Below are 21,017 nucleotides of genomic sequence, written 5' to 3'. Positions count from 1 at the left end.
AGAGGAGACACCAATGAATCACCCAAGTGACAGTTGTAAGAGGAACGCCCATCTAATGAGTTGCATGCCTCCTTTCCATACGAATCGAAGATTTTTTAAATATTTAGTACAGATAGTTTGTACAACACAAAATATCCATATTTGTATTTACTCCTGAACCAAATGCTGTCCAATCTTTAGATTCGTATTCAAGATATTCAGCGTTTTTTTGTGCTGTTATGCATCATATATCAAAGGGGACGCCGCTGTTTTGAATTAACATGTTTATTTTAGTTACTGAAAGGTTTTCCATGAAACATGTTTTTTCCCTTTAAGCGGAACTATTCACAGAGATCCGTGATGTCTGCGGACCGCTGAGCCGAGCGGAACGCAGCTCGGCTCAGCAAAACAAACCACAACAAGCGAGCATCCGGTCCACAGGACAACAAGACAGTCACGCAAGGCTGCTAACAGGACAGATTACCATGGCCCCGGTTCAGCTCTAGGTTACACAACCCCGAGGACGATGTAACCGCACCCGGCACAAACAGGTCAGGGTCTGGATTGGTTTGTCTTTATATAATACATTGATGAGATTATTAAAAGAACCGATGCTAGCTAACTGGCTAACAGGAACGCCCAGGTACGTGGATGCTCGATATCGATCAGGATATCGATCTGATAATGTGGTTCTGGTGATGACGTACCTCAGGCATATAACCTTTAGTGGGTGAAAGACATCAGCTCAACCCCTTTCGCCACAGTGTTTTAAAACCTGCACGTAAGTAAGACTAGTTGTTACACCTGCATGGTGAGTAGAGTCCATGTAAGACCGACATGGTGATTAGAGTAGAGTCCATGTTGGACATACAGTAGTTATTAGACCTGCATTGCGAGTAGATGTAAGACCTTCATGGGGAGTACAATAGACTAGAGTCCATGTTGGACATACAGTAGATATTTGACCTTTATGGTGAGTAGAATGGAGTTGAGTAGATGATGGACCGTCTTGCTGACTGTCGGCCACATCTGTTTCTCTAAACAGCGAAGTACCTCAGTCTCATCATGCCGGGCATGGTGGCCTTCGGTCGCCGGTGGGGGATCGCCAGCGACGACCTCGTCCTGCCCGGGGCCTTCGAGCTGTTCCTCCGAGTGATCTGGTTCGTTGTAAAAACAAATCCTCGTCTGATGGTTTATGCATGTCCTTTACAAATGGACGGACAATCATTATGGACGTTCACACGTCCCAACCTTTCAAACTCAAACGCACTCGTTCACTGTCGTCCCTCAGGTGGATCGGAACCCTCATCCTGTACAGCCTGCACAAAGGCAGCTTCGACTGCCCCGGCGGGGGGGTGCTTCACGGCTACCTGGTGGTGCTGCTGGTCCTACTCGCTCTGGTCATCCTGTCGCTGTGTGCCATCATCTACGTCAGTGCTCAAGGTGAGAAACCCGTGGCTGTCAGGATGCATAACGGCACAATTTGTTTCCAAGTTCCTAAAGACCTTCCCTTATTGACCCGTTGCTGTCGGATCCAAAGTCTACAGCGTTTTATAGAGAAAGGCTTTTGGTTTCCCCAGGTACCATTACCAACCCGGGCCCCAGGCGGTCCATCCCGGTGCTGGTGTACCTGCGAGCGCTGCTCTATCTCCCGGAGATCGTGTGGGCGTGTCTCGGGGCTATCTGGGCGTCGGCTGACAGCCAAGGCTGCGACCCCGCCACAGTGGGGGCCGTCATCGCTGCGGTCGTAGCGAGGTAGGCTCATCCGAACTCGACAGCGGAATCTATTTCCCCAATAATTTTTCTAGATAGCAACAAATATTTATCCTCTCATAGCCTGACGCACAACACACAAGCTGACCTCAGAAGTAAAGGGTCTTGTGATTAGACACGGCTGGCCCATGTACGTCTACTCCAACCCGCTCACAGGCTGATACAAGCTGAGATGAGACTGGCAAACCGGTGGTTATTAATATTCATTTTGATCCGTTTCTTGAAAAACTGATGCAAAAATACAATGATTGTTCACAGATCTGCATTATTAATACAGATAGTGTTTTAATAATAACAACAACATTGCCGTGATGAAACCTTTGAGTCTTTTAGCGGTACTGCAGTCTGATGGGGGGCAGATTTAAATGCGACACTCGTACCCTGACTGTGGTGCTTCCTGCAGCTGGATCCTGCTGCTCTCCACGGGGCTGGGCGTGGTGTTTGTCTTCGACCCGCTGGGCGACTCCCGGCCGCGGCCGCCCGCCCCGGAGCAGCTGGGCGTGCGGGACCTGGAGAGCAGCGAGGGCAGCCAGTTCCTGTCCACGGCGCGCTCGGTGGCCACCCAGGTGTGGGAGAGCCGGCTGCGCCTGCTGTGCTGCTGCCTGCCGCAGGACGAGAGCCACCGGGCGGCCTTCTCCAGCATCGCTCAGCTCGTCAGCGGCTTCTTCTCTGTGAGGAAAACATCTCTCTGTGGGACTCTGGTTCACTCTCTCACTGTCTCTCTCTCCCTCTGTCCCCTTCTCTCTGTCTCTCTGTCTGTCTGTCTCTGTCTGTCTCTCTCTCTCTTTGTCTGTCTCTCTGTCTCTGTCTCTGTCTCTGTCTCCGTGTGTCTCTCTGTCTGTCTCTGTCTCTGTCTGTCTCTCTGTCTCTGTCACTGTCTCTCTGTCTCTGTCTGTCTGTCTGTCTGTCTGTCTCTGTCTCTGTCTGTCTCTCTGTCTGTCTCTCTGTCTCTGTCTCTGTGTGTCTCTCTGTCTCTCTGTCTGTCTCTGTCACTGTCTCTCTGTCTCTGTCTGTCTGTCTGTCTCCTTTTATTTATTTAACTGTTGATTACATAACATTTCATATGCTTCCATTCTCTGCTTGTGTGTGTTGTGTGATAACAGGATACAGACCTGGTGCCCAGTGACATTGCGGCTGGACTGGCTCTACTTCACCAGGAACAAGACAAGATGGCGCACCACCGAGATCCGGACGACATTCTGGCCCATAGCCCCTCCTCCCCCATTGTAAGAGTGTGACTGCCAGCCCCATCATGTGACTGGTACTGGTCACTGTGGTTTTGGTATCTGGGGTTTATTAACAGTAGTAACAACGTCAGACTTGTTATGTTTGTTTTAAGCTCATCCGTTTACAAGTTAGAACAACTTGAGTCCACACGGAGTGCATCCACCGAAATATTTTGCAACCTCATATTTATGTATTTATTTAACATAATTATCCTTGGTACGGCAATGTATCAGCGCCGTATCACCGGTGGGATTCAGCTCATGATGTTTGACCACGTGTCCTGCGTCCCTGTGCCTGCAGGAGGCCGAACTGGAGGTGGAGCTGGGACAGGCCGCCCACTGCATGCAGTTCGCTGCCGCGGCATACGGCTGGCCCATGTACATCTACTCCAACCCCCTCACAGGCCCCTGCAAGCTCAGCGGAGACTGGTAAACCGGTGGTCAATAGCGTTCATTGAGATGCGTGTCAGGGAAACGGACGCAAAAATGCAACGATTGTTCACAGTTCCACAGATTCAGTGTATTAATAATCGAAAAACAAACATCAACAGAAAACAGAAGATGAATGGGTGTACTTTTGACGTGGCTTTTTAACAGCGCGTGTGTGTGTGTGTGTGTGTGTGTGTGTGTGTGTGTGTGTGTGTGTGTGTGTGTGTGTGTGTGTGTGTGTGTGTGTGTGTTGGCATGGTGTGCGTTCAGCTGCAGGAGCCAGGCGGCGGAGTACGACATCGTGGGTGGAGATCACCTGGGCTGTCACTTCTCTTCCGTGCTGCTCAGCACTGGCCTGGGCTACAGGGACTTCATCTACGTCAGCTTCCACAACCAGGTGGGCGAGAGGCTGGGAACGGGCCGGCCCTCCTTGGGTCTGCTGTCCCAACAGAGACTCCAAATGGATCACGTGAAGGGAATACACTTTGGAATACACTCAGGAAAATAAGATTGCATATAAAGTCTTTTTGACAAATGACATGGTCACAAGTGTAAATCCATGTTCAGTAGAAGTTATCTCAGTTATGTGAATTTTGTGAACTGTGAATCTCAACTTGTATAAACTGAACTTGTTTTTTATTTATGGGATTGTAACTATTGTCACAGAAGTCAAACACCATAATGAATGACCGGTGACCAATGTACGCGATGTGTTGCAGATCTACGAGATCCCATTCTTTGTGGCCCTGGATCATAAGAGGGAAGCTATACTGGTGGCTGTCCGTGGAACGCTGTCACTAAAGGTGAGTCCCACCTCATCGACCCCTGCCACCACACCACCACAACATAGACAACACTCACAGAAAAGGCGTTGCTCATTTCTATATGCTTCCACTTTCTTAATATACTATTTTGCTGTAGTCTTGTAGCTCACTATTCAATAGGATACCGTTGTTTTATTTAATTTTGTACTCGACTGTCGCTAGTAGTTGTCTTCTAACTCAGCGACCGGCTCACGTCCTGTGCCCCTCTCTGTAGGACGTCCTCACAGACCTGTCGGCCGACTGTGAGAACCTGCCAGTGGACGGGGTCTCTGGGACCTGCTACGCCCACAAGGTGAGCCCACGCCCGGGCCGCGGGCCTCCTGGTCAAAGCAGAGGCGGCTTGGTCATAGTGAGACCGATAGAGGGATGGGGATGGGCAGAGAGGACCGGGGAGGGTGAGAAGGATTTAGATGGAGACAGATGTATAAAGGGAGAGAGAGAGAGAGATGGATGGATTGAGATGGGATTGGGATGGGATTGAGATAGGAGTTGTTCGAGCAACGTATGGAGAGTGTGGCATATACAGAGATGCATGGAGAGTGAGATGGATGGCTTGAGATGGGATTGGAAAGAGGGGGAGAGAGACGTATGGAGAGAGAGAGACGTATGGAGAGGGAGACGTATGGAGAGATGGAGATGGATAGACGGATGAAGGATGAGAGACCGATAGCGAGACGGCTGTCGTGAGAGACGTATGGAGAGTGGAACTGACGGCGAGATGGATCCATGAAGTGCGTGCGATGGACCGAGAGCGGGAGATGGAGAGACATGGAGTGAGACTCAGATACTAATGCTATGTTTGTCCGCTCCATGCAGGGCATGTCCCAGGCCGCCCGCTACATCTACAGGAAGCTGGTCAACGACGGCATCCTCAACCAGGCCTTCGCCATCGCCCCGGTAACGACCCACCACAGAGGACCTGTTGATGAACGCTGAATGAACCGTAGATCAACCGGCCTCTGTTCTTTACTCCACTGCTTCACTGAGTCGCCTCGTACTAAATAACCCTTTACACTTAGTTATTCCTCATGGAGCAATTTGGTTAGTTGTTAATTAAAGTGCGCACCTATCGTATGTTGTACGTCCTTGCACTTAAAAATAGTACTCAGCATTGTGTAGCATCTTATCCTAACCCTTACCCTATCTTTATTGTATAAGGGGAATGGGTTAACCTAGCCATTGTTAGTGCTTGGCACTTGGTTCTATGAACATCCTTACTGTACCGACAGCGATATGTCGTTGGTTCTCTTTCTTCTGACAAACTGACTTGTTTTAAGTCTCTTTGGATAGAAGCATCTGCTAAACGCGAAAAAAAAGTTGCAGTTCGATTTTCAACTTTCTTTTTCCATGTAGGCCGCTATAACGTCCGATGACTCATGTGGGCCCCGGGGATGACAGCGTGTGTTTGGTGTTGTTTCTCTGCGTCTCCAGGAGTACAAGCTGGTCATTACCGGCCACAGCCTGGGAGGGGGCACCGCCTCTCTGCTGGCCGTCCTCTTGCGTCACTCCTTCCCCAACCTGCAGTGCTACGCCTTCTCGCCACCAGGGGGACTGCTGAGGTGAACTTTCCACTCGGCTGACTGGATGACTGGCTGACTTAGGCCCAATCCCATTTCTACCCCTTACCCCTTCCCCTTACCCCTCCCCCTTGTTTTGAAGGGGTAAGGGGTAGAAATGGGATTGGGCCTTATGCTTATGAAATGTAGAAACCTTTAGACCTTTACCTTCATGTAGAAACAGTCGTGTCTCCGGAACACTAAACCTGTTGGTTTGTGAGCCTTGCAGAAGGCTCAGCGTGGCGAGGTAAAGTAATAATACTGTAATGTTAGACATCAGAGGTAACTGTCTCTAATGCCTCTTTTCGTTTCCTCCTGCAGTAAAGCCCTGGCCGATTATTCAAAGGACTTTGTGGTTTCTGTTGTGCTGGGGAAGGACCTAGTGCCCAGGTGAGCATGAGAGCATAATCTGGGCATACCCCCCACTGTGTGTGTGTGTGTGTGTGTGTGTGTGTGTGTGTGTGTGTGTGTGTGTGTGTGTGTGTGTGTGTGTGTGTGTGTGTGTGTGTGTGTGTGTGTGTGTGTGTGTGTGTGTGTGTGTTATAGTCCATCCTTTTCATGCTTTGTCTTGCTCCATGTGTTGGAAACAGACTCAGCATTCCTAACATGGAAGACTTGAAGAGGAGAATCCTCAAAATGGTGTCAAACTGCAACAAACCAAAGGTGAAGACTCCTCCAAACCCCATAGCACACACATCCACTATGAAGGATTAGAATTCATTTAGTTTTTTAGTTTGTTTTCTCTAACAGCATATTTATACCAAAGTTCAACAAAACTGATTTAGAAATGTAAAACATGTGTGGAATTGAAATGCAAATAGAGCTAGTTGAAGTTCATCAACAGGTGATTATTATCCAAATCAAAACTGGAATTGAATAATAATAAGTTATTTAATCCCAATAGAACAAAACCATTCGCTGTACTTTAGTCCTGTCAGCTGACTCTCTCTCCCTCTGTGTGTGTGTGTGTGTGTGTGTGTGTGTGTGTGTGTGTGTGTGTGTGTGTGGTGTGTGTGCGTGTGCCCCCCCCCCCCCCCCCCCCCAGTACCGTATCCTGCTGCAGGGCTGCTGGTACGAGGTGTTCGGGGGGGAGCCCGACGACTCGCCCACGGAGCTGGAGCACCAGCGGCTGGAGGAGGAGCTGAGCCAGCCGCTCCTGGGGGAGGAGTCTCTGCTGGTGCGCCACTCCTCGTCCTATCAGAGCCTGGCCTCCGATGACTCCCCCGCCCACGCCGCCACCCACCTGCCCCTCTTCCTGCCCGGCCGCGTGCTGTACCTGACGGAGGACGGGCCCTCCCGCAGGTGGCTAGAGCCTGGGGCTGGAGTAGAGTCTGACACCCACAGGGAGCCCACGAGAAGATAGTAAAACATTAACCACGCTCCTTCTCCCTCCTGCTCCCTCCTGCTCCCTCCTTCTCTCTCCTGCTCCCTCCATTTCCCTCATTCCTTCTCCTCCTTCCTTCTCCTTCTTCTTCTTCTTCCCTCCCTCCCCTCTCCCCTCTCTGCTCCTCCCCCTCTCTCCTCCTTCTCCTCTCTCCTCCTCTCCACCCCTCCCCCCCATCTCCTCCTCTCCTCCCTCCCCCTCTCCCCCCCTCTCCTCTCCTCCTCCTCCTCCCCTCTCCTCCTCTCCTCCCCCCCCCCCCTCCCCTCTTCTCCACCTCCCCCCCAGGTCCTGTTTCGCCCAGGTCCGGTACCGTGCCGAGTGGTCCAGCGAGGCGGCGTTCCGCAGCGTCCTCATCAGCCCCCGGATGATGGCCGACCACATGCCGGACGCCGTGCTCCGTGCGCTGCGCAGCCTCACCGCCGACCGGCCCTTCAACCTCTGCCCGTCCTCCTCGTCACTCGGCAACAACCACCACACCGTCATCTGAAAGCCACCCCGTGGCCCGACGCCGTCTCGATCGAGACCCCTGGTTTTGTCCGGTTGTATTCGGGGTCAGAAAAACTCTTCCTGGGTCTCCAACTCCACCCTGGCCCCGCCCCACCCTGGCCCCGCCCCCGCCCGCCCCGGGCCCCGCCCATTGCACAGGCCCCAGCGTCGGGGCCCTTCCTGTTCCTTACGGATCCGGCCCCAGGCTTTCCTTCCCCAGAGCCAGAGGGATTTGAACTCTGCGCTCCGTGTTCCAGGGACGTCAGGGAGCGGTTGCATGGATGTACGGCAGGAATGAGTCTGAACCTGTCACCCAAACTTCTGGGCAAACCTGATTTTCCCCCACGAGGACCGGTCTGACGGAGCACTCATTTTTAACTCCCTGAACTCTGAGTTTGACTCGCACTTTTTAGTTTTTTCCTTTTTAAATTTAATGTATTCATGATTCAACAGCCAATTCTAAGCAGGTGAAAAAAATAAGAATACCTTGCCACATGGCGTGGGCATTGATTGTGCACTGTGTACAGCAGTCTTCGCTTAGCCATGCAGTTTAACTGCACTTTTAAGTGTTATCACTTTAATTTAATGTTTGTGTGTGAGTGCTGTAGTGTTGGTAGAGACTCGTGCACCTCGCAGGCACATCCACCACATGCTGCGACCACAGCTCAGCTGCCCTGCAGGACCTCCACACCCACGCAGATGCCTGCAAGATGAGGGGGAGGATATTAGCTCGCCAACGCATGGACTTGTGTTCCTCGTTTCCTGTGGTTTTGTCTCGTGTTTGAATGTCTTAAAATAAACATCAGGGTGTTTTAGTGCCTAATGCATCGCAGAGAAAAAATAACTGAGTGATTGATCCAAATTCTATAAACGTGACGGGTTTACATTTCGGTGTAGGTTTACAACGGAGCATGCATTGCAGCCCACTTTTTTTGCTTAGAACAATGGATGTAAAATAGTAATATGATATCCTGTACTTGTGGAAGGCTGTGGACATTTTATCAGTTGTTAGAAACTCGGACTCCTGAGATGTATGCACAAGTTTTCAGATCTGAGAAAATGTGCAAATAAATAAACATCACACATATTTCAGCCTCGATGTTTGTTTTTTTTACAAAAACTTGTAAAACCAAATTATGAAATATAATACTTTTTTTTCCCGTATCACGTGTGTTATTCAAAGTTACAATAATCCAAAACCGGGATTTGGTGTGGGTCGTCCCATGGCGTACTGAACCGATCACCAAGTTCAGTCCGTCGAGTCCGTCCCTCCCAGGCGCAGTGCTGGACTGGAAGGAGGGCCACTGACGTCAGAGGCCAGCCCATCGACAGGAGGTCCGCCGTGACGTCAGAGGCCAGCCCATCAACAGGAGCTCCGGCGGAGTCGCAGCAACAGGGAGAAGAGGAGCCAACTTAAGACTTTCCAGTTCCGCTAGCGCGCCCAGACCAGCCTCCCCAGGCGGCCCCCTCACCGCCGTCCCCTGTGCGCACCGCTATACGAGCGGTCCTGAAACGTAGCGCGGCTTTCTCAACACATGTTGCTGAACTTATATCCCAGGGAGATCACTGAGTTGTCCCTAAAGTAGCTCAGAGGAGGGGGGTGAAGCCGAAGAGCTTCGGCTAACCCGTTAGCTGGGTCCGAACGGACTGAAGCGAAGGGGAAGGAAATGGAGCTGGACGACGTGGTGCTGTACCAGGACGACTCGGGCGCCTCGGACATGATGTCCGAGCGCGTTTCGGGTCTGGCCAGCTCCATCTACCAGGAGTTCGAGCGGCTGATCGGCCGCTACGACGAGGACGTGGTGAAGCAGCTCATGCCGCTTGTGGTGGCCGTGTTGGAGAACTTGGACTCGGTGTTCTCCATCAACCAGGATCACGAAGTCGAGCTGGAGCTTCTGAAGGAGGACAACGAGCAGCTGGTGACACAGTACGAGCGAGAGAAAGCCCTTCGGAAGCACACCGAAGAGGTAAGGTCGACACGGACCCCGTGTTGTGTGTGTCGGTCGTTAGGAGTCGCTGGACACGGAACATGAGTCCCTTCTGCAGGCCATTGACCGTCTGGTACTGCTGCTCCAGCTCTGTACTGAGTGGGTGCACGAACGGGTTCTTTGGGTCTTTGCATAGTTTTGTAACAATCTATTCCCTGTGTTACTGTGGGGTTTGGTTAGTGTGAGAATGCATGAAAATCAGCGGGGTGTCTCTACTGTTGCACTGGTTGCTGAGTGCAGCATCTGTGCACTACAGTCTGATGGACATCTGCAATGGGGTGCCCGACTCCTTTGAAATTCAAACTAAACTTTTTGCGTATTCACAATGAACACCTGCACGTCGAAATGCATCTCCTGTTTTTGCATTGATTCTGCAGCCTTGTCCGTTCCCACAGTTGATCTAAACTAATGCCAAATAGGTCAATCTTTTAATGCTCATGGTATAACTATTTTGTGATGCTCATGGAAAAGATGAATTTGGAAGTTTTCTTTTAGTCCATATTATAAGCATATTAATAATAATAGGCGTAATCTTTACTTGTATTAATATGATGTCTACGCAGTTAATATACAGTTGTTAGTTTAGTTTTCTACTATAGTGACTATTGAGTTCCAGCTTTGCTTAACTTTGCGTTCTTGGGCACAGTTTGTATAACCTGTTCACACACCAGTCAAACACCCCGACTGGAATCAGCAGGATAAGTTAGTTACTTATGAACGTCCACTGGGGTGTCACTGGTCAGAGTAGAGCGTCCACTGTGGTGTCACTGGTGTCACTGGTCAGAGAGTTGTCCAATGTGGTGTCACTGGTCAGAGTGTCCACTGTGGCGTCATTGGTCCCACTGGTTCCCGGACCAGAGATGGGTTTCAAATCCGACCAATCGCTGGTCTCAAAACTGTTGTTTTCTTTTGAAGTACAAAAAAAATGTTACATTTATTCAAAAGCATAGAGTTCAACAATTGGAAAGGAATGCCGATTCACCTCTGAAATGTGACAGTTTCATTAAATTCAATATCACCACCATGACGCATTCAGGCATTCAAAAGTTAATATGCAAACGTATGACCAAACGTACGAAGGCTACAAACGATGCTTAATGCAAGACAGCTCCTGTCTCCTCAAAGACTATTCTGAGTCAAACATGGCGGGCAGTGAACGCTTATTCACACACTCCTTTTTAGCAATAACCTCATCCTTAACACATCTTGCTGCATCACAAAAACAAGCATCAGTCACTCTCTCAAAACGTCTCTCTGATCCACCATACGAGTAATGTCAACAGCGAAGTGTTTGTGTTCCTGCCGACCAGAAAGGTCCCAGCCAAGCAGCCGTTGGTTTTAGCAGGCCAGGGCAGACGCTGACGGCATTACCACCGATAACAACCTTGCCCCTGCTCTGGACATGGGAGGATTCTCTGTGGCTGCGGCCGCTGGGAAATCTCCTTCAGGTGGAGACACAGGGGGATGGTTGTAGAGCCACCTCAGGTCTTCAGCCCCGGGTGGGGATGGCGTTAACCCCTCCCGACGCCACATGCTGAATGGAACGCGGAATGGGCCACAGGGTGTCAGGTTAATAATTCACACTGGGCGGGGTGAGGGATGCATATGGTCGACTGATGCTTTCACATCTTTGCCAACTTCTGGAACGTTTCCAGGGTGGGGATTTACAGACGAAAACAATTTAGACCGTTGATTGTTTTATACCTTGATACCGTATATACGGAATATGGAGTCACGATGACTGTTGTTTCCGGTCTTAACTGTATAAAATAACTTAATACTTGCTAGTCCGATCCCCAGCTCCTCCTAGCTGAGTGTTGATGTGTCCCTGAGCAAGACACTTAACCCTAACTGCTCCTGACGAGCCGGCTGTCGCCTTGCATGGTTGACTCTGCCGTCGGTGTGTCAATGTGTGTATTAACAGATGTAAGTCGCTTTGGATAGAAGCGTCTGCTAAATGCCCTAATTGTAATTGTAATGATAAAATAACAGTATCTTATACTGCTGGTTACACCAGAAGCGGTCGTCTTGAGTTAAAACAGTTCATACTATCACTCATGATCACATTGTCAGGGAGTGAGTTCCATTCAGCTACAATTCTTTGGCTGAACAGTGAGCCTCGCTGATCGAGCCTAAACGCTGCTTGTAAATCTTTTGGAATCATAGTGTTTGTATTCAGTCAGCCTTTAATTGTCATCCATAATTTGACATTGTAATATATAATATAATAGTACAACAATAAGGTTGTATTGTTTTTACAAAGCAACTGCACAGAAAGTGAAACTAAATGTATTTAGTTAAAAATAAATGAAAAATACTTTTTCATTTATACCACAGACGTTACTCTGTGGTATATTGGGTATACTCAGATGAACAGACGTTACTCTGGTATACTGAGATGACTCTCGACATGTTTATGGTCAACACGGGCAAATGGCACTAGCTACAGGTGTAGCTCAGGATAGGTAGGTTCTTGTAGACGGCAATAGAATTACTGCCTCCAGTGGTCCGATATAAAAATACACACACACACACACACACACACACACACACACACACACACACACACACACACACACACACACACACACACACACACACACACACACACACACACACACACACACACACACACACACACACTGGCTCTATCTAGAGGAATGCATGACAGTTCACTCACCATACTGTCCCACACTGGTTAGTCATGTGAATGTATGATCATGTCCCTCCCTGCCCCCTCCCCCCCCCTCCCTGCCCACTCCCCCTCCCCCCCCTCCCTGCCCACTCCCCCTCCCCCCCTCCCTGAACAGGGCGGGCCCGTCCTCATGTGGGACGCTTCTTCCACGCCTGTTGAATCATCTCAGCGGTGATCTGGGCTCAGCCTGGTGGACTATAGACCAGGCGCATATTACAGGATGGTCTGAGCTGTGGTGGCTCCTGTTTGGTTGGGCGGTTTGACTCATGACTCATAATGTCTGTATGAGTCATGAGGCCCGGGGTCATAACAGTAGAGCCCGGGGTTTGGCCCGGGGTCATAACAGTAGAGCAGAGCGAAATAACAACAAACTATGATTTATTCTTTCCCAGATTTAATCTGTACTTTTAAAAGATTTAGAACAGCCTCCATAGCAGCGTCCATCTTGTCTGTAGCCGTCGCCATTGTTGCTACTACCCTAGTTGGTAACAACACACACCTCGAAAACAGCTTGAGAACAGTGTTAGGCCCGCCCGTGACTTGATTGGCTAATCATTACTCCCGCCCGTGACTTGATTGGCTAATTAGTCCCCCTGCAGCACTCATTGGACAATTGCTTTTTCAACCCAGAAGCCGCTGTTTCATGTCACGATGACAGACGATGAATCGATCAGTGACTCCTGAAAGAAACGTCTCGTTCACTCTCCGTCTGGCCGAACCGACGGGAGAGGGAGAGGGAGAGGGAGAGGGAGAGGGAGAGGGAGAGGGCCAGGCAGGAAGTCCTCTGGACAAATTAGCCTTCTCCCCCTGGAGGAATCCCTCTTTGTGGGATGAAGCCCTTCCCTCACAACAATGTCCCGGGCCGGGATAGTCCAGGGGCATGACGTCAGACCCCGGGGTGAGATCAGAGGTTATCTGGGGGTCTACAGCTGACGGGATCGGCCTTGGCTTCGCCGAGACCCTGTTGACCACCCCCCCTATTCCCCTCACAGCCCTCTTAGCACTTATTGTATGTTGTACGTCCTGGCACTTAAAAATAGTACCTAGCATCCTATAGCTTCTTGTCTTAGCTATCTTAGTTGTTTACGGCGAATGGGTTAACCTAGCGATTGTAAGCGCTCAGATTTGGTTCTGAACATCTCTACTGTACCGACAGCGATATATTTTTATTTCTCCTTCTTCCCACAAATGTACTTATTGTAAGTCACTTTGGATAAAAGCGTCTGATAAATGCTCTAAACTTAAATGAGAAGTTCCAGTTCAGGCACGTGAAGCAGAGCACAAAACTCCAGGTTTCCTTTGGTTTTTTTTTACTATCAGGTTCATTTGTTAGAACTTAACATGATGTGAATGTTGCTTCGAGGCGTTGACCGCACACCCAAAAGGACATTAGTAATGGAACCGTCACAAATGAGGGATAATTGACCAGCATGCGTGCAGGAAAAACTTCAGTAGTAGTAGTAGTGGGTTATCTGTTGTTACAGTTTGAGACTTTCTACGATCATTCACATGATCACAAAGTCTTTCCAAATTTGTCAAAGTAGGATATTATTAAAACCAGATGCTTCATGATTTATAACAATTTAAGAGAATATCTACTATTGGAGCCGTGACCAGCAGTATAAAACCGTTAACCGTATGGTTAACTCGTCTCTCCGGCTTTCGCTCCGAGCCATTGAAGAGATTATTGTGTGTAATTCATGGATTATTGCCTTAATCAAGATTTTCTTGGAATCAGTTATTACATACACATAAGTGCGCATGCGCACACACACACACACACACACAGGCCCCACTACAGCTTGGGTCCAATAATTCCCCAGATTTGGCTCCAGTGGCCTTCTGATCTCTGGCTCCTAGGATTCCCAACAGCGCTAAAAACCACGGAACACTCAGAGTCTCTCTCACACTCAATGAAGTGCCAATAGAGAGGGAGGGAAAGAGAGAGAGAGAGAGAGAGAGAGAGAGTGTGTGAGTGTGTGTGTTGGGTGGGGGGGGGGGGACAATGGGAGCGTTATTTACCAGTCAAAAAACACTAGTTCTCTGGATCGCTATCATATGCGTGTCCCACGTCATGTGATAAAGCACTGTGTGTGTGTGTGTGTGTGTGTGTGTGTGTGTGTGTGTGTGTGTGTGTGTGTGTGTGTGTGTGTGTGTGTGTGTGTGTGTGTGTGTGTGTGTGTGTGTGTGTGTGTGTGTTAAACTAGTCCACTCTTCATAAACTGAAATCGAAAACGTGTTTTGAAGACGAGCCATTTAGATTGAAGCTATGCGTGTTTGGAAAGCCTTTCTCTTCTTCTATGGTCAGACTGTGTGTTTCCTTTAATCCAGTTGATGTAAAGACTGACCTTATGACATGTGAGTGTTGCTAGTTGAAGGCCTCTGACACTAATGTGGAGGGTCTCTTAATTCTGTTAACAAACCTACACAGACTTCTGTCTGTCGCAATGCTAATGCTCTTAGTCGACTTGCATGAGAAAAACACACACACACCCGTCCACATGCCATCCCTACATTGATGGATTCATTTGTTTTGATTAACAACCTCAACACAGTGACGTGTGTGTGTGTGTGTGTGTGTGTGTGTGTGTGTGATATTTCACAAAGCACAGAGTGCAGAGCTCTGATATTTGAATCCATCCCGTAAACAAAGTCAAACAAGCAGAAGTCCTGTGTAGTTATTTCTAATCTGATGAATATCTTAAAATGCTGACGACCTTTGACCTATTCTGCAGCCTCCTCTCATCCTCCCTCCCTAATGCCTCCGATCTCAGACGTTTGCCCCCAGACTTTTAGTGCTGCTGAGCGCCTGATCTGCTGCCCTGAGCACCTCAGGTTCTCTGGAGGAACGCTCTCAGCGCCTAACTAAGATAGGGTGTAGATATTCTAGGATTGTACGTTTAGGTGTAGATGTTGTAGGTCTAGGTGTGTAGATGTCATAGGTTTAGGTGTAGATGTAATTGGTTTAGGTGTAGATGTTGTAGGTTCGTAGGTTCAGGTGGAGTTGTTCTAGGATTGTAGGTTTAGGTGTAAATGTTGTAGGTTTAGGTGTAGATGTTGTAGGTCTAGGTGTGTAGATGTTATAGGTTTAGGGGTAGATGTTGTTGGTTTGTAGGTTTAGGTGGAGTTGTTGTAGGATTGTAGGTTTAGTGTAAAAGTTGTAGGTTTAGGTGTTAATGTTGTAGGTTTAGGTGGAGATGTTGTAGGTTCAGGCGTACATGTTGTAGGTTTAGGTGGAGTTGTTGTATGGTTGTAGGTTTAGCTGTAGATGTTGTAGGTTTAGGTGGAGATGTTGTAGGTTCAGGTGTAGATGTTGTAGATTTATGTTGTAGGTTTAGGTGTAGATGTTCCAGGGGTGTAGGTGTAGGTAGACGTAACCGTTCTCTGGTTGATGTGCAACAGTTAAAAGGCGTTCTACTCTGCCTGTCTCCAGGCCACAGAGCACCTCACACACTGCAGCCCCTAGAAGTGTTCGGTGTGATGATCAGCACCACGAGTCCTGTGTGATGTCTGCCGAAAGAATGGAGCCCTTGTGTCTCTGTGAGAACCTGAAGGAGGGCATGGGGGGGGGTCGGTCACCTGAGCTCACAGCTGGCCTGCCATCCCTGGGCTGTAGGCCCACCGGCTGCTGATTTCCGGCCCCCCATGTCTTAACCCCATGGAGGGCAGAAACCGCCGTTTATTCGTCCTGTTTGTGGTCGTCGGACGGCCGTGCTGTCGTTGTGTGGATCACATTTAGCGTCTCTGCGTTACTGTGGTATACAGGGTACACTCAGATGAACAGACGTTGCTCTGTGGTATATTGGGTATACTCAGATGAACAGACGTTACTCTGTGGTATATTGGGTACACTCAGATGAACAGACGTTACTCTGTGGTATATTGGGTATACTCAGATGAACAGACGTTACTCTGTAGTATATTGGGTATACTCAGATGAACAGACGTTACTCTGTAGTATATTGGGTACACTCAGATGAACAGACGTTACTCTGTGGTATATTGGGTACACTCAGATGAACAGACGTTACTCTGTGGTATATTGGGTATACTCAGATGAACAGACGTTACTCTGTAGTATATTGGGTACACTCAGATGAACAGACGTTACTCTGTGGTATATTGGGTATACTCAGATGAACAGACGTTACTCTGGTATACTGAGATGACTCTCGACATGTTTATGGTCAACACGGGCAAATGGCACTAGCTACAGGTGTAGCTCAGGATAGGTAGGTTCTTGTAGACGGCAATAGAATTACTGCCTCCAGTGGTCCCGATATCAGATCGTTATATCACTCTACAATAGTTAGATTAAGCCTGATAAATGTAGTGCCATCGGCTGTCTGTCTCGGGGTCAATAAAACAGCTGTTTACTGGGGAGTGCAGTGTGCCTTGGTTGGATGGCAAAAAATTCAGCCCCCATTCTAGGTCAATGATTTTGATATATTTCTCATAATGTAATTTATTTCTTTGTTTGGTTAGAAACTTAGTGGCTAGTTAATCTCCATTGGTTTTGTGAGGACCCACTGACAGTTTAATTTCATTTAAGAGTTATGAAGGATTTAATTGAATACGTTTTGGTTACTGTGGGGGCGGCCATTTAATTCCCGTCCTTTGAGCTGAATACTAATACAATATCGTTTTCTGCTGCCGTTTGCAAAGAATCTCAACCAATGGTCGTCCACAACGTGAAATCTACATCTTTGTAACGGTTGAACGCAAACCATTATTTTTACAGTGTATGGTGCGACACACAAACAGTTCCCCAATTGCAGTTCCCTCCTGTGATCAGAGTTCCTAGGGTGTGGAGAAGGATAGAGTACATTTACATCAGAGCATTTAGCAGACGCTTTTATCCAAAGCGACTTTCAATAGGTACATTTATCAGAAGAAAGTACAACAACAATATGTCGCGGTAACGATGTTCATAACCAACTGCCAATCGTTAGGTTAACCCTTTCTCCATACACAAAAAAGATTTTTAGGATACGATGCTAAGTACTATTTTCAAGTGTAAGGACGTACAACGTACATGAGTGCGTAACATTAAGTGCCAGGACGTAAAAAATACAATAAGTATACAGTACATAGTAGTACTGACCAGCAGGTCCTAAGGAGAGGCCCACAACATAATGTCATTAGTTTCATTAAATTAAATGTATGTTGGAAAGTACTTCTCCAGTAAGTAGCCAATAATGCATCGTACATATTGCGCCGGGAAAAAAAACGTTTGTTGCGAGGACGTGCCCTCAAACGCCATCGCATGAGACGGGCGGCGCTGACGATCAGTCCTGGGCCCTCCGGCGTTGATCCAACACCTTCTGACCCGGAGGAGGAACACGCGGCGCCTCCGTGAAGGAAACCTTTCTGCAGCGCCGGCCGCCTGCCGAAGAGCCCTCGAGCAAGGCGTCAAGAACTGCAAAGCGTCAAGAACTGCAAAGCTTGACCTTCTTTACCCCAACTCCTGAAAACAATGCGTCTCTGCTGGGGCTACTGAAGCAGCTTCCTCCCGTGGTACTGAGGCTGGCCATGTGAGCTGGTTTGTTGTTGTTCTGGATGAATATCTTTCTTCTTTTCATATCGGGCCTGGGGGTCTGCTGCTCTTTATAGCACCGGGTTCAACCAACCATAAAATGCTTTTCTACTGGGAGAGTGGGTCCGAAACTTACTGGCCCCAAGACAATCTTTACTGGCCCTCACTTAAGTTATTATTACATAAGCATGTCTTTTGCCACTCAACATGTTTAATGTTTTATTCAACCCAACCCTCAGGGAGGGACGCGATGTGTTTTTGTCTGTTATTTGTGCTGAAGTGTCGACACTAGAAGCTGCAACAACACACTTCACTGCTGAATGAAGAGCGCTGCAGGTCAGGGGGGAGGTGGGCTGACCGGACGCTTCCCTGGCTGACTGACACGGGCAGACACGCACACGCACACACCCGTGCGGTCGCACACGCACGCACATAGACGCGTGCGGAAACACTCGCATGCACGCACGCACGCACACACACACGCACGCACGCACGCACGCACGCGCGCGCGCGTACACGTGTTGGTACAAGGACTATAATACCTGACTGATAAAATAATATTGTGGATTATATGACACGCACCGCACTGTCACACACATGCAAACCATGCATAAGTAAGATGACGGAGAGTGCAGTGCATATAGCGTTATGACAGCTGCTGCAGAGGGGAGCAGCCTGGAACAAACCATTTCCCTCAGCGATCACTGGACTGTACCACATGTCTGAATACAATTGTTCTTTGTGAAACCCCCGAGAACACATGGGACCCACACTGAGAGAATGAGATAGACTCACTGTCTACCACTCGGATAGTCATTACCGTAAACTGGCCTTCCATGGTCGGGGGTGAGGTTACTGTTGGCTGCCCTTATTTAACTTCAGGCTGGACGTGTGTGTGTGTGTGTGTGTGTGTGTGTGTGTGTGTGTGTGTGTGTGTGTGTGTGTGTGTGTGTGTGTGTGTGTGTGTGTGTGTGTGTGTGTGTGTGTGTGTGTGTGTGTGTGTGTGTGTGTGTGTGTGTGTGTGTGTGTGTGTCAATTTTTGAGACTTGCTAATGAAGTCATTGTCTAACTCAGTTTCCACACTGACTATTTTCCAACATGAGGGACACACACGTACACACACACACACTCACCAAGACGCGCGCGCTGGCCACCTGTTGACTGCGACGTGGTATTGAATGACACCCACAATAGAGGTAGACCTTTCGGTGTCAGTCTGATCTCACACAACCTTGTTCATTATGCCCTGCTGAACGGTACAACATCTCTATCCGTCACCGTCTCGGCCTCACGTACCCGCCTCAGTACGTCTGTTAACGGTTCACACCGAGGAGAGCCCAGGGTCAGAGAGGTTGGACTGATGATAGAAAGAGGAAGTGACCTATTTGGGTTCCGCACAGGTGTGTCGCATTCTCCCCTCTCGTCACGCTAGGAATCACCCCGTTGAGTTCATGTTGCGCACGAAAGACGGTGGGTAGAATGATCTCTCCCTCTCCAAAGGTAGACTGTCCTGGAGGCCTCAGACAGAGGGTTTAACGCCTGCTCTCTCTCTCCTCCTCTCCAGAGGTACATTGTCCTGGAGGACTCTGGGTTTAACGCCTGCTCTCTCTCCCTTTTCTCCAGAGGTACATTGTCCTGGAGGACTCCCAGGATGGAGAGAAGAAGGAGCTGCAGAGTCGTCTGGTGTTGCTGGAGTCTCAGACGCGTCAGATGGAGCTGAAGGCCAGGAACTACGCAGACCAGAGTAAGTCCCCCCCCCCCCCCCCCCCCCCGACTCAGCCTTCACACTCATCCACTCACACCCCCCCCGACTCAGCCTTCACACTCATCCACTCACACACTCACTCACTCACTCACTCACTCACTCACTCATATGTTTCCAATCGTTCAGCCTGTTATTGTGTTCCAAAGTTAACATGTTGTTAAGGTCAACATGTTGGCAAGCAAAGGCTAATAGTGAATGCAGTAATTTTTTGGTATTAAACCGTTGTTTAACCTGGTCAAAGTCCCATTGAGATCAACATCTCTTTTTTAAGAGAGACCTGGCAAATACTGCAGCATAAAACCAACTAACTTCAACTTCACACAAACACATGGAGCCCTTTAAGGCCTGAGACCTGCACCACTGTGGCAGCTATCCTCTGAATGTGTGGTGCCACGCAAGCGGTCCGTGTTCATTCTGCTGGTTGAGCGTTGTGATGGGTTCATGCGGACTGCAAGTGGTCTGCTGGGTGCCGGTGCTCTCGTTTTGAAACGCCTCTTGCATCGATGTGTGAGTGTTGTTGCGGGGCTCTTAGCAATAGAGAGAAGTCGAGGTTAATATAGTGATAGAGTGTGTGGGGTGTCTCCAGACCAACACTCTGGCAGAAGAGAGCCAGTGCTCTCAACACTCTCCCAAACCAGCAAGACCGGCTGAGCAGTACTGCCAGTGTTGGCAGGCCTCACGACTCAGGCCGTATCAGTGCCTCTGCCTCCCTCTCCCTCCGAGGCTGATGTGGTTTAACGGCCTCTTAGCAGCCGTTGACTCCTGGACATCACACCAGCCCAGGTTCCCATCTCCTCCCCGCCACACTTGGAGCGGAACGCGCTACGGTCCTGCTGGGAGGGCGGGACAGACGTCAGAGATACCTGAGAAAGACCCCAGTGGGAGGAAAGAGGAGTCAGTCTAGACCAACATGTTGAGAGATAACGTTAACTCTGTTTGGCTGTGGGACTTAACACAAGGACTATAATACTTGACTGTAACCATAATATTGTGGATTATATGAGCACTTCTTTCTGAACACGCGACACTGGGGGTGAGCTGGAGTGAGTTGAAGTTAGGGCTGGGCGATTAATCAAATTTTGATCCCGGTTTCGATTATAGCGTCAAACGATCGCAAAACTAATATAATCAAATTCTCATTTTTTTTTTCATTAAATGTTATATAGAACAGCTGGATACATATCTGTACATTATTTTAGATTTGAACATTTTCTATTTGACCCTTTTGTGTATTTTTTTAAGGCGAAATTTCAAGTTCTCAGTTACAAAGTGTATAATAATCGTGATTTCACTATTGACCAAAATAATCGTGACTCCCGCGGGCCGCCGGGTAATGTGTGATGCTTTACAGAGTCTTAAACACTAAACCCACATGA

General features: G+C 48.8%; 2 protein-coding genes across 2 annotated transcripts; both read left to right on the top strand.

Moving 5' to 3' along the window:
• The first annotated feature begins 12 nt into the window (after positions 1-12).
• Positions 13-8,744, top strand: daglb (diacylglycerol lipase, beta). Its single transcript, XM_060036154.1, has 16 exons — positions 13-530; positions 1,025-1,139; positions 1,271-1,422; positions 1,560-1,734; positions 2,156-2,423; positions 2,856-2,978; positions 3,280-3,407; positions 3,678-3,804; positions 4,127-4,210; positions 4,446-4,523; positions 5,048-5,128; positions 5,663-5,790; positions 6,109-6,177; positions 6,378-6,450; positions 6,833-7,089; positions 7,457-8,744. Exons 2-16 carry the CDS (start codon positions 1,045-1,047, stop codon positions 7,656-7,658), a joined length of 2,040 nt encoding a protein of 679 aa, XP_059892137.1. The 5' UTR covers positions 13-530; positions 1,025-1,044; the 3' UTR covers positions 7,659-8,744.
• A 259-nt stretch (positions 8,745-9,003) lies between these two features.
• On the top strand, positions 9,004-20,179 carry LOC132446778 (C-Jun-amino-terminal kinase-interacting protein 4-like). The gene is made up of 3 exons (XM_060037233.1): positions 9,004-9,624; positions 19,500-19,691; positions 20,174-20,179. Exons 1-3 carry the CDS (start codon positions 9,325-9,327, stop codon positions 20,177-20,179), a joined length of 498 nt encoding a protein of 165 aa, XP_059893216.1. The 5' UTR covers positions 9,004-9,324.
• The last annotated feature ends 838 nt before the right edge of the window (positions 20,180-21,017 follow it).

The sequence above is a fragment of the Gadus macrocephalus genome, chromosome 18 (genome assembly GCF_031168955.1).
Source record: "Gadus macrocephalus chromosome 18, ASM3116895v1".
Lineage (NCBI taxonomy): Eukaryota > Metazoa > Chordata > Actinopteri > Gadiformes > Gadidae > Gadus > Gadus macrocephalus.
The sequence above is the reverse complement of the archived record's forward strand: the minus strand, read 5'-3'. Positions and strand labels throughout refer to the sequence as shown.

What these genes read in the sequence shown, in the direction of transcription:
- LOC132446778 (XM_060037233.1), top strand. Translation starts at nt 9,325, where the DNA reads ATGGAGCTGGACGACGTGGTGCTGTACCAGGACGACTCGGGCGCCTCG. An exon ending in TTCGGAAGCACACCGAAGAG is followed by an intron (nt 9,625 to 19,499) that starts GTAAGGTCGACA and finishes CCTTTTCTCCAG; the next exon opens with AGGTACATTGTCCTGGAGGA.
- daglb (XM_060036154.1), top strand. Translation starts at nt 1,045, where the DNA reads ATGCCGGGCATGGTGGCCTTCGGTCGCCGGTGGGGGATCGCCAGCGAC. An exon ending in CTGTTCCTCCGAGTGATCTG is followed by an intron (nt 1,140 to 1,270) that starts GTTCGTTGTAAA and finishes GTCGTCCCTCAG; the next exon opens with GTGGATCGGAACCCTCATCC. An exon ending in GGACCTGCTACGCCCACAAG is followed by an intron (nt 4,524 to 5,047) that starts GTGAGCCCACGC and finishes CGCTCCATGCAG; the next exon opens with GGCATGTCCCAGGCCGCCCG.